The 13,878-nt window shown below is 35.8% G+C and overlaps 1 protein-coding gene across 11 annotated transcripts in view; it reads left to right on the forward strand.

The window, feature by feature from the left end:
* Positions 1-13,878, forward strand: part of FAM135A (family with sequence similarity 135 member A) — a 126,601-nt gene that overhangs the window by 73,630 nt on the left and 39,093 nt on the right. For all 11 annotated transcript variants that reach the window (XM_023735864.1, XM_004381359.2, XM_004381360.2 and 8 more), the window contains one exon: positions 8,085-8,240. In XM_023735864.1, the coding sequence (XP_023591632.1) occupies positions 8,085-8,240 (156 nt within the window). The remainder of the gene's footprint in view (positions 1-8,084; positions 8,241-13,878) is intronic.

The following is a 13,878-nucleotide window of genomic DNA, read 5'->3' on the forward strand; positions in this document are numbered from 1 at the left end:
ACAGGGATGTAAAAGACCTATACAAAGAAAACTACAAAACACTACTGCAAGAAACCCAAAGGGATCTACATAAATGGAAAAACATACCATGCTCGTGGGTAGGTAGACTCAACATTGTGAAAACGACAATTCTACCCGAAGCAATTTACAGATACAATGCAATCCCGATCCAGATACCAACAACATTCTTTAAAGAGATGGAAAAACTAATCATTAACCTTATATGGAAAGGGAAGAAGCCCCGAATAAGTAAAGCACTATTGAAGAAGAATGAAGTAGGAGGACTCACACTACCTGACCTCAGAATCTACTATACAGCTACGGTAGTCAGAACAGCCTGGTACTGGTACGACAGATACATTGACCAATGGAACAGAATTGAGAACCCAGATGTAAATCCATCCACCTACAGTCACCTGATCTTCCACAAGAGCCCAACGCCCATCAAATGGGGAAAAGAAGTCTTTTTAACAAGTGGTGCTGGCAAAACTGGATGTCCATCTGCAAAAAAATGAAACAGGATCAATACCTCACACCATAAACAAAAACTAATTCAAAATGGATCAAGACCTAAATATAAAGCTAAAGACTATAAAGTTCATAGAAGAAAAAATAGGATCGATGCTACAGGCCCTAATACACGACACGAACAGGATACAAACCATAACCAACAACGCACAAACTCCAGAAGATAAGCTAGATAACTGGGATCTTCTAAAAATTAAACACCTGTGCTCTTCAAAAGACTTCACCAAAAGAGTTAAAAGAGAACCTACAGACTGGGAAAAAAATTTTGGACATTGCAAGTCAGACAAAGGTCTAATCTCTACAATCTCCAAGAAAATCCAACACCTCTACAACAAAAAGACAAATAATCCAATTAAAAAATGGGCAAAGGAAATGAACAGACGCTTCACCAAAGAAGACATTCAAGCTGCCAACAGACACATGAGGAAATCACTAGCCATTAGAGAAATGCAAATAAAATCCACAGTGACATACCATCTCACCCCGGCATTACTGGCACAAATCAAAAACACTGGAAATAAGAAATGTTGGAGAGGCTGTGGGGAGATTAGAACTCTTATGCACTGCTGGTGGGAATGCGTAATGAAACAGCCATTTTGGAAAATGATACGGTGCTTCCTTAGAAAGCTAGAAATACAAATACCATATGATCCAACAATGCCATTCCTAGGAATATATTCTAGAGAAATAAGAGCCGTCACAGGAATAGGCATATGCACGCTCATGTTCATTGCAGTATTGTTCACAATAGCAAAAAGAGGGAAGCAACCTAGATGCCCATCAACAGATAAATGGATAAACAAACTATGGTACATACACACAATGGAGTACTCTGCAACAATAAAAGAACAATGATGAATCTGTGAAGCATCTCATAACATGGATGAAACTGGAGGATATTATGCTGAGTGAAATAAGTCAATCATAAAGGACAAATATTGTATAAGACCTCTGCTGTAAAAACGCATGAAACAGTTTACACACAAAAAGTAATAATCTTTGTTGCTTACAAGGGATGGGAGGGGTGGAGGGGGAAATACTAAATAGACAATAGATAAGTGGTAACTTTGGTGAAGGGTAAGACAGTACAAAAATCTGGGGAAGCCAGTACATCTTGTACAAGGAGAGGTCATGGAAGCTCCCTAGACACATCCAAATTCCCTGAGGGACTGAATTGCTGGGTGGAGGGTTATGGGGACCATGCTCTTGGGGAACATCTAGCTCAGTTTGCATAACACAGTATATAAAGACAATTTTCTGCCTTCTACCTTGGTGAGTAGCGTCTGGGGCCTGCAAGCAGCCATTTAAGATACTCCACTGGTCTCACCCCTTCGAGAGCAAGGGGAATGAAGAGAACAGGCTACAAGGAAAAGATTAGTCCAAAGGACTAATTGTCCACAGCTACCAAGGCCTCCACCAGACTGAGTCCAGTACAGCTAGATGGTGCCCGGCTACCACCACTGACTGCTCTGACCGGCATCACAATAGACGGTCCTGGGCAGAGCTGGAGAAGGATGTAGAACAAAATTCTAGCACACACAAAAAGACCAGATTTACTGGCCTGACAGAGACTGGAGAAACTCTGAGAGTATGGCCCCCAACACCCTTTTAGCTCAGTGGTGAAGTCACTCCCGAGGTTCACTGTTCAGCCGGGGATTGGACAGCACCATAAAACAGAATGGGACTAATGAGGCACAGCAGTCCAGGGACAAGGACTAGAAGGCAGGAGGGGACAGGAAAGCTGGTAATAGGTAGCCCAAGGTTGAGAAGGAACAGTGTTGACATGTCGTGGGGTTGTTAACCATTGTCGTAGGGCAATATGTGTACTGTTTAATGAGAACTATTCTGTTCTGTGTAAGTCTTCATTTAAAGTACAAAAAAAAAAAGAATAATAATAAAATCAATGGCTAAGAAAAACTTTAAAATAATGTAAATGTAGACGGACTTGCCCAATAGCATAGTAGAATATACAGTAAAACTGTAATAATGAAAATATGGTAGAGCTTCTTTAAAAGAATAGAAAGACAAATTTATGGAACTAAATAGCATTTGAAATAACAACTAATATGTTTAACAACTGAGTTTATAATAAAAATATCGCAAACATCAGGGTTTATTAATGATGGTGGTAAATTAGCTCTTCATAGTATGCATGCTGCAGAGGCAATTCTGAATGGATTAAAGTGCTTAATGTCCAAAAAAATTTTAAGAAGAAAAATGTTTATATATTAAAAAACTAACTTTTAGAATATGAAATGATTCCTTCTGACTAACAGTAAAGCAGAAAATAAAATATTGATAATTTGAAATTTCTTTACAGCAAAATAGAATATAAATAAAAGTGAAAACAATATACTGGAAGAGAATATTTGTGACATTTAAAATAGGCAAATGGTTAACACAATATATGAAGAACTGTGAATCAGTTTCAAAACAACACCTTTGTGGAAAGGGAGTACATAAACATATGTAATATACAAATAGGTAATTCTTAACAGAATAAATTAGCTACTGAATTGATGCTCATTCTTACCGATAACCAAGGAAATGCAGATTTAAACAATAAATATTGTTTTTTTGCCCATGATATTGCAAAAATTAAAGTGACTGCTAATCTCCAATGTTGTTAAGGGTATAAGGAAACAAAAATCTTCATAACAGTGTTGGTGATAGTATAAATTGGTACAACATTTTTTGAGATCAGTTCAGCAGAGTCTATTTTAAAAACATTAAATGTACATTCCTTCCCACACAGCAGTTTTTAGATATTTATTCTTGAAAAGTACTCATACATGTGCACAAATATGAATATAAAGAATTGTAGCATTAATTGTTAAAAACTTCCTTGTAGCCATTTAAAATAAATAGGTTAATCTCCATGTATTATTTAATTCAAGAAATATTTATTGATCCTTGATAACAGATTCTTCCTTCATGCTAAAAAGCTCCTCGAGATATACTAATAGAAAAAAATAAATTGGGAAAAAATATAAATAATATGACTCCATGTATGTACAAGAAAACAAAAGCTATGTATGTATGTGTTTGATAGAGTTTATGTGATGACATATAAAATATTTGAAAGGATACATGCACTAAATTCTTACAGAATGCCCCATTTTAAAGATTCTGTGGAGGCTGATACCCAGGGCTGAATGTAATTGCCCTTAATTAGTTTGTACATTTTAGGCAAAAGAGATACCAAGTTTCTTCTCTCTGCTCTGTCCTTGACAGTATTCACAGTAGTTTTCTGCTTCTTTAATAATTAAAATAGAAGGATTACTATTAATCCCTTTTTATTCTCAATCCATTCTCAGCCACCTCCTTTAGTGTATTGATTTTTTTCAGGAAAAAAAATAAAACTCATAATAAATGTGAAGAAAAAGAAAGGATACACACACATATTCCAAACTGTTAACAGTACAGCAAAGAGTGTCATGAGGGACGGGACTCAAAATATATATATATATAATTCTTTTAAGTACAAATATATTTATGTATTGCTAATAAATTATTTTACTTATAAGTATTTAAATTTCAGTATGTAAATGGATATCATAAAATTCAATGGCAACAACGTAGGGTAAATTTTGGCGATAGAAGAGATAGAAGATACAGTGACTTTAATATTTAAAGAGCTCTTACAAATCAGTAAAAAAACCCTGTAATTCCTCATTTGTCATATTAGCATAGGATAGATACTCAATTTCGAAAAAGCTTAATATATGAAAAATATTCAGTCTGACTAATCATCAAAGAAGCAAAAATTTAAATAGTCTGCTACCAGTTTTAATCTATCAAATTGGCTGTGAATTTCTAATAACCGTATAATGGTTGTAGAGGTGTAGTGACATACCTCGTAGATCTTTTTTGGAGATTAGTTTAGCAGTATGTATCCAAAACCAAAAAGAGAATTACTTGTCAACTAGTTGATCTCAAAGAAGTTTTCAAAGATTCATACAAAGATGTTTATTATAATGTGATTTATAATATTGTAAAAATGTTAGCCTAAATAAATGTCTGAAGGTAGGTGAATGGTTAAACAAAGGATGGGACATTCATAATATAAAAAAAGTTTTAAAACCTTAAAAATGGTGCTTTTAACAAATTTTTGATGACTTAGGAATATGCTCATATTGTGTTATTCAGTGAAAACAGCATAAAACTATATATGAATCTTGTTTTTTGTCTCTGTATATAACTGTAAAAAATTGAAGACTGTACACAAAGTTAACTTTATTTTCTTTTTTGCTTTCCCTTATTTTCCAGTTTATTAAAATAAGCAATATTTTTTAATCAAACAAAATCAGTGAATGGTATGAAAGAATATATATCCACATAAGATAATGAATGGTATTTGAAACAAATATCATACAAATGTAGTCTTATTCTCACATTTATGTATATACATTTATGCTATAAAAAGTCTTGTCAAACTTGATTCTAATTCCTTTTTTAACATAAAATTTTAAAAAACCCATTGCCGTCAATTCTGACTCATAGTGACCCTATAGGACAGAGTAGAACTGCCCCGTAGGGTTTCTAAGAAGTGTCTGGCAGATTCAAACAGCCAGCCTTTTGGTTAGCAGCCAAGCTCTTAACCACTGCACCACCAGGGCTCCTTTTAACATAAAAAGGAATTTTATTATTTATATCTAAGACATGTATAGCAAAAGATTTATGTAAAGCAGAGGAGTAATTTATTTATACACTAATACCTGTGAAAGCCGGAACCTGTGTAAGGTGGAAACCTGTCAGAGAAGGAAAACTCAAATATTTTCCACTAAAACAAGTGATAGAAAAGTGGTAAGTCTGCACCCTGTCAAAGGCGGCAAACTTGCAAGACCCAGAAAAACAAGGCATTCCCTTTAAGTTCCAGCTCTCATAGATTTCACTGTACGTAAAGGGGATACTTTCATTATTAATTTCATTATTAATGAAAGTCCTAAAGCCCTCTCTTAGAACCTTGGTGCCATGATTCCTTGAGAATGAAAGTAATAATTACAAAGTATCTAAATAAACTTGCCCTCAGGAGAGAAAAGGAATTGTGTGCTTTATTCAGCCGGAGATAAAGCCTAGACAATTATTCCTACTTGTGTATAGACTATGCTAGGTATAGTATTGTTTGCCTTACACAGTGCTGTTTAATTACTGTCAAATACTTATCCACTCTTCTTTTTCTAAACTCCATTAAAACCATTCCTGGGGCAACACTGTAGGTTTCAGCTTATTTTACACTACATTTCAGTCTTCTAGTTTGTTTTTAAGAGAAACGTGAAACACTTGTTAGCTTCACCTCTACTACATTTATAAATCATTTCTTGGGACAAAACACATCTTAGATTCATCATATGTTGATGAATCAATATTCATCATATGCTGACTGTATTAACTTCCATTTCAGAATTCTGGAATTTGTAAACATTTTCTTAGTTTGTCCATAAATTCTGGGAGTTATTTTCTTACCTAAAGCCTCATTCATCTGTTAATTTATTCATTCAAGAAATATTTATTTAGTGACTGTTGTGTACCAGTAGTGAGAGATTCTAAGTGAATAGAACATGATCCCTTCCCTTGTTTATTTTGCTGAATTTTTGTTTTATTTCTTCTCTGAGTTAGAATAAATAAATGGAAGCTTCATTTGAGGGGGAGAAAAAAGCCTCTTCAATTGTAGGCTTCAAAAAGAAATAAAAATAAACTGAGAATAACTATAATATTTATTTTAATAAGCAGTATTTGAGGAATTTTTTAAAAATTTAGATAAAGAGAGTGGAGGTATAATTAGTACAATTCGGGACATGTTGAATTTAAGTGACTTTCTTTTCACATTCATGTATGGTCATTCAGTGGGTAATGGATTAATAGCTTTAGAGCTCAAGAGAGAAATGTGATCCAAAGATAAAAATATAGAAGGTCATTAGTGTATAGTTGGAGTCCCTGGGTGGCCCATACTGTTAACATGCTTGGCTGTCAAGTAAAAGGTTGGAGGTTCAAGTCTACCCAGAGGCATTGTGGTAGAAAGGCCTGGTGATCTACTTCTGAAAAATCAGCCGTTGAAAAACCTGTGGAGCACAGTTCTGCTCTAACATACATCGATGTGGTCACCGTGAGTCAGTCAACTCAACAGCAACTGGTTTAGTGTATAGGTGGTAATCGAAATTTTGGGAGGGGTTTTCAGTCTCAGCCTGGATTGCTTCTCCTGTCCTCTTTAGAATAAGAAAATGAACTCTGCATCTATCTGCAAGTGTAAGATGTAGATTTACTAGTGTTCCTAGTAATTTAAAGACAAATTTTGTAGCGAGATATATGCCTAAAATATATCTGCCTGAATTTTTAAAAATTCTAGCATAATAAAAATACTTATTCCAGGAAAAGCATTCCCTCTGGTTTATACTCCTTTATTATTCTTCGTTCAAAAATCTTTATTTTATCAATTCAAAGAAAACCAATTGCCCTTTTAGAAGAGTCTACATTTCATAGTATGATTTAGTCAGTACACTTAACTTTTATGATCAGTTTAGCTGAATATTTAAAATTAATGGTATAATTTAATACCACTATCAGAATACTTGGAAACCCTGGTGTCATAGTGGTTAAGGTCGGCAGTTGGAATCCACCAGGCGCTCCTTGGAAACTCTGGGGCAGTTCTACTCTGTCCTATAGGGTCGCTATGAGTTGGAATCAACTCGACGGCATCGGGGTTTTTTTTTTTTTTTTGGTTTATCACAGTACTCCTTATAGTGTATTGTATTGTTTAACTATTTTTCTTTCCTCACTAGACTATGAGATATTCATATTAAGCTTTGTATTTGTAGAATGTAGGCCCTAGCATTTAAAATATGTTCAATAAATAATGAATGAATTGTTAGGAGAAAAAAAGAAAGAAGTTTGACAACTCTATAACAGGGTTACCACAAGCAAAATAGAACCTAAGAGCACAGGAGCCGAGGTAAGAGAGGTATTTTAGAAAGTATCTCACTTCTTTCCAAAAAACTAAAGATTTTTAAGTGCCTTACTTAGCTGAGTGGGGGAAAATTTTACCTTAAGATTTCATTATCTTTCAAACTGTTACAACTTTCATCAATATTTGTGCATGTTGTTGGTTGCCGTTGAGTCTATTCCAACTCACAGCAACCCCATATGACCCCATCTTTTGTGTTTAAACTTTCCAATATTTTAGTGTTTGTATTTTGAAGTTGATCATGCTCTATAGAGCCCTACTTTGTAATTTTAGATTACAAACCCGTTGCCATCAAGTCGATTCTCACTCATAGCGATCCTACAGGACAGAGTAGAACTACCCCATAGGGTTTCCAAGGAGCAGCTGGTGGATTCAAACTGCTGACTTTTTGGTTAGCAGCAGAGCTCTTAACCACTGTGTCACAGATAATATTATTTCAGTAATAAAGTATCTTAGATATTGAAATACTGTTTTAAGTTATTTCTTTTTAAAACTGCAAATTTGCATTTGTATTAATATTCTCAATAATATATTACATTTAGGCATGTTACGGTAAGTCAGGAAGCAATTAAGTTTACTTTTTTTGTCATTTCAGAAATTAGAAAATCCTGATGAACTGGCAGAACTTATAAATATGAATCTTGCACAACTTTGCTCACTTCTGATGGCCTTATGGGGACAGTTTCTGGAAGTTATAACACTACACGAAGAACTAAGAATATTATTAGCACAAGAGCACCATACTTTGAGGGTAAGTTAAAGATAAGTGATGGTAGGACATTTTAATCAGTATTATCATTAGTTTTTAAAATTTTCTTATGAATAAAAAACCTGTTTGTTACCTCAATTTCCTAAATTGGAAATGAGACATTTATCATTGAGCTGTTATTTGATTTCTAAAGTCAGTAATAGAACAAATAGTTGAGCCCATGACTTGTCTCTGTCAAAACCCCTACTAGGAAGAAAACCCACTTAAACACAAATAAAATAGGAAAAGATATGATTCAGAGTAGCCCCTGGAACCCAAGAACAGGAATTATTGTCAGTCCTCATTAGGTACAGGAATCAGAAACTAGTGAGCCATCTCAAACTAATAATAGTCTCTCCTTTTCTTCCCCTCTTCTCTTCTCTCCTCCCTTCATATAGAGATGTGTATTATGAACTTGGTGGGATTAGGGGAGTAGTCAAGACATACATGTTTGCTATAGGCCTGGTACACACGTTACGCAGAAAATTTTGTACAGTTTTATTGTGTAACATTTCAAGAGGTTTGAGATGTTGAACATCTGACTCATCTTGTATACTCTGCATGCACAGTGACTTTACTGTCCTACTTGGAGTTTCATAAAAACAATAAGTTTATGTCCTTTTTTCCTTTGTTTTTCTTAATTGTGAAATGTGAGATATAATAAAATCAGAAAAGTGCATAAAACATGTCATTTTAACAAAAATTAAAACAAACGCCATTTTAACCATCACCCAGATCCAGAAATAGAACATTGCCAGCAACACCCCAGAAGTCCTCTCTGTATCTTTTTCAATTACTATCCCCTCCCTGGCATTTAGAAATAATCACCATTCTGATTTTTTGATAAAGTGTTTCTTACTTTTCTTTTGGTGTTACTACCTGTGCATGCACATTAAATAATAGAGATTGTTTCAGCATTTTTGAAGTCTATATAAATGAAACCATACCATGTGTATATTGCTTCTTTCACTTAAAATTTTGTTTGTGAGATTAATCCATGTTTTTGCCAGTAGCTATAGATTGTTCATTTTCATTGCTATGATGTGTTCCATTTGAATATACCCATAGTTTTGTTGATGGACATTTGGATTGCTTCTAATTGTAGCTATGACAAATGAAGCTACTATGAACATTCTTGTACATATTTCCTGATATACCAGGTTATTCTGTGAAATATTTACCTATGAGGGAAATTGTTGGATCATAGAGTATGCATAACTTCAATTTTAGCTAAAACCAAGCCATTTTCCAAAGTGCTACCAATTTACACTTCTACCGGTAGTGTATGAGAGTCCTTGTTGATCCACGTACTCCTCAACGCTTGGTATTGTCTCAGACTTTCTAATTTTTGTCAGTCTAATGGGAGTGAAGTTATATATTATTGTGGTTTTAATTTGCATTTCTCCAATGATTCATGTAGTTGGGTACTGATTTGTATGGTTATTGGCTACGTAGATTTCTTCTTGTCAAATGCCTGTTCAAATCTTTTACCCATATTTCTGTAGGGTTACCTGTCTTTTTCTTCTTGACTTGTAATAATTTTCTATAAATTCTGTGTACTGGTCCTTTGTTAGATAGTTTATAGATACCTTCTCTCATTGCATGATTTGTTTTCTCATTGTCTTTATGCTATTTTTTGATGAACTGAAGCATTTAGTTTTAGTATAGAAGGAACAGAAAGACCAGACATGGACATATCCATATTTGGACATAATATATACACATCTTTCTCCTGCAGAGCAACTGGCGGGTTCGAACCACCGACCTTTTGGTTAGCAATCGAGGGCTTAACCACTGCACCCCGGGGCTCCTTAGTAAGCACTGTTGTTGATAGGTGCTGATGAGTTGGTTCCAACTCATAGCATCCCTATGTACAACAGGAAACACTGCCCAGTCCTGCACCATTCTCACAATCATTGCTATGTTTGAGCCTATTGTTGCAGCCACTGTGTCAATCCATTTCATTGAGGGTCTTCTTCTTTTTTGCTGACCCTCTGCTTTACCAAGTATGATGTCCTTATTCAGGGACTGGTCCCTTCTGATAACATGTCCAGAGTACGTGAGACAAAGTCTCACCATCCTTGCCTCCAAGAAACTTTCTGGCTATACTTCTTCCAAAACGGATTTGTTCTTCTGGCAGTCCACGGTATATTCAATATTCTTCACCAACGCCATAATTCAAAGGCATTAATTCTTGTTCAGTCTTCCTTGTTCGTTGTCCAGCTTTCGCAGCATATGAGGCAGTTGAAAACACCATGGCTTGGGTCAGGCGCAGCTTAGTCTTAAAGTGACATCTTTGCATTTGAACACTTTAAAGAGGTCTTTTGTGGCAGATTTGCCCAATGAAATGCATCGTTTGATTTCTTGACGGCTGCTTCCATGGGTGTTGATTGTGGATCCAAATAAAATGAAATCCTTGACAACTTCAGTATTTTCTTTGTTTATCATGGTGTTGCTTATTGGTCCAGCTGTGAGGATTTTTCTTTTCTTTACGTTGAGGTGTAACCCATACTGAAGGCTGTAGTCTCTGATCTTCATCAGTAATTGCTTCAAGTCCTCTTCGCTTTCAGCAAGCAAGGTTGTGTCATCTGCATATCACAGGTTCTTAGTGAGTCTTCCTCCAATCTTGATGTCATGTTCTTCTTCATATAGTCCAGCTTCTTGGATTATTTGCTCAGCATACAGATTAAATAAGTATGGTGAAGGGATACAACCCTGACGCACACCTTTCCTGACTTTAAGCCACACAGTATCCCCTTGTTCTGTTCTAATGACTGCCTCTTGATCTGTGTACAAGTTCCTCATGTGCACAATTAAGTGTTCTGGAATTCCCATTCTTTGCAATGTTATCCATAATTTGTTATGATCCACACAGTTGAACCTTTGCATAGTCAATAAAACACAGGTAAACATCTTTCTGGTATTCTCTGCTTTCAGCCAAGATCCATCTGACATCAAAATGATATTCCTCAGTCCTCGTCCTCTTCTGAATCTGGCTTGAATTTCTGGCAGTTCCTTGTTAATGTACTGCTGTAACTGTTTTTGAATTAGTAATGCTGGAGAAGTCTTACTAGCTATTATTATAGGATCAGACAGCTACACCAGCTTTCTTTTGTCTAGTATTTGACTTTTAATTTATGTTTTAGATGACTCTTGTAAGTAGCATGTTGGTGGATTTTTTAGATTTGGATTTTTTTTAACCATTTTTTGGATTAGCTTAGAAGTTATATACTTTCTGTTTCTTCTTCTAGTAGGTATCTTTGTGGTTACAACTTCTCAGGAATGGATTTTTTCCTCCTTGCTCTGAAACAGATTTCTTAACAATCCCACTGGGATAAGGTGGAAGTTACCTCTGCATTACCCTTACTGTCTGATGTAGGCCTTGAGAGTCCCAGGTTAATATGGTGGACATCTTCTGTTAGACTTTCTACCTTGGGCAGGCCCTGAACATTGACTTTTGTCTTAATTATCTAGTGCTGCTATAACAGAAATACCACAAGTGTTTAACAAACAAATTTATTTTTTCACGATTTAGGAGACTAAAAGTCCAAATTCAGGGCGCCAGCTCTAGGGGAGCCTTTTTCTCTGTGTTGGTTCTGGGACAAGGTCTTTGTTCCTGGGTTTCTTGGTGATCTTCATGTGGTGTGGTCATCTATCTTCCCCTGTCTCTACTTGCTTGTCCTTATCTGCTCTTTTTATATCTCAGAGGTGATTGGCTTAAAACATACCGTACACTGATAACGGCCTCTTAACATAAGAAAGAAAACCCATTCCCAACTGGGATTATAACCACATGTATAGAGGTTAGGATTTACAACATATATTTTGGGGAGACACAGTTCAATCCTTAACAACTTGTATCCCACTAGCCCACAAGGAAGCATCGAAATTGAAGTTCAGGTTTCCCAGGACAGGCATATGCCTTTAGGACAAAAGCTTCAGTGCTAAATTTTGTCCCTATATTTCTACTCCCCTTAGATTTTGGCCTGGTAATTCCTTACCACACCAGTTATCTTCAGCAGAATAGTTTATCCTAGTACCTTTGCCAGCCTGATTCTCAGAAACAGGTCTAGCATAAATTTCTTAAACTCTTTTGCCTTTGTATGTGCAGTTTTCTAACCCTAGAATGCCCTTTCCCTCCCATCCTTTCATCTAGTAAATTCTGTTCTTCCTTCAAGACTCATTTCAGGCCTGTGCTCCAATTCCCTCAGCAGAGCCAAGCACTTCCCTTCCTTCTGCTCTTGGGGAAGCACGTTGCAGCATTTATTTACTATTTGGTAGCTTTGTTTGGTTATCTATCTCCACTAGAGACTGAGCTTTTTCAAAGTTAATAATTTTGCCTTATTTATTTTGCCAGAGCCTAGCAAACTGCCTGGCTTATTGTAGGTACCCAGTAAATTCTAATTTGGATCATTTAAGAGCCCTTAGTAAAGGACTTCTAATTAGAGCCCTATATAATGATAATATTGACTACGAAGATCCTATTTACTACCACATACAATATCTTCACAAGAACCCACAGGATAGATTTATCTCAGGTTTGTCTGATAGTAACATATATCAGTTCGTTTATCTGTGAGTTATATGCTTGAATATATCCCCATAGCCTTCCAAAGGCCCAAATAAAAGAGATTCTACAATGGATAAGACAGTATAATGACAGCGTTCATCTCAGTGATGGTCTGGCTTAATCTTAGCATAACAATTTAGACTAGATGAGATGCCTATTTCTTAGGTAGTTCTTCATTAACAATATTTCTCACAACCAAGATTTTAAACAATGATGAATTGTGGTAATAGTCTCAGTGCAGCTAGTTTTCATGGCACATTAAAGGGTTGTTGATAAGCCTTAAAGAATCTTACTACCATTCTTTTTGAAAATTTAGAAATCTAACCAGGACTTGAAAGCAAACCCACCTTCACAGAGAGGTGAGCTGAATGCATACCAAAATTGATGGCAACATTTCCCTGAAAAGTAATTCAGAATAGGCAACCAAAGGCCGAACTTGCTATGCTATAGAACAAGGGTCAGCAAATTTTTTCTGTAAACGATCAAATGGTAAATATTCTAGGCTTTGTAGGCTATAGGTCTCTGTCATAACTTCTCAAATCTGCCATTGTAGCATGAAACCAGCCATAGACAATACCTAAACAAATGAGCATGGCTGAGTTCCAGTAATGCTATATTTACAAAAAGAGATGGTGGGCTAGATTTGGCCCACAGGCCTTAGTTTACCAACCCCTACCTACATTAAAAAGCTAAAGTGAGAGATGATAACTCCCGTAAGATTCATCGCAAAATAAAAGTCTGCTTGAAGGATACTTTCAGCAACCAATAGAAGGCTGGTCTAGCAACAGGGAATAGTTTTAGCTGGGGAAGGTTACCTTCAGGGTTTTTTGTTTTGTTTGTTTTTTAATTCTGTTTTTAGTAGAGAAGAATATTGTTCCATTAAAATGCTCTGTTAAAGGATACAACGAAAAGATTAGTCCAAAGGACTAATTGTCCACAGCTACCAAGACCTTCACCGGACTGAGTCCAGTATAGCTAGATGGTGCCCGGCTACCACCACTGACTGCTCTGACCAGGATCACAACAGAGGGTTCTGGACAGAGCTGGAGAAGGATGTAGAGCATAATTCTA

The sequence above is a fragment of the Trichechus manatus genome, unplaced genomic scaffold (assembly GCF_000243295.1).
Source record: "Trichechus manatus latirostris isolate Lorelei unplaced genomic scaffold, TriManLat1.0 scaffold00083, whole genome shotgun sequence".
NCBI lineage: Eukaryota > Metazoa > Chordata > Mammalia > Sirenia > Trichechidae > Trichechus > Trichechus manatus.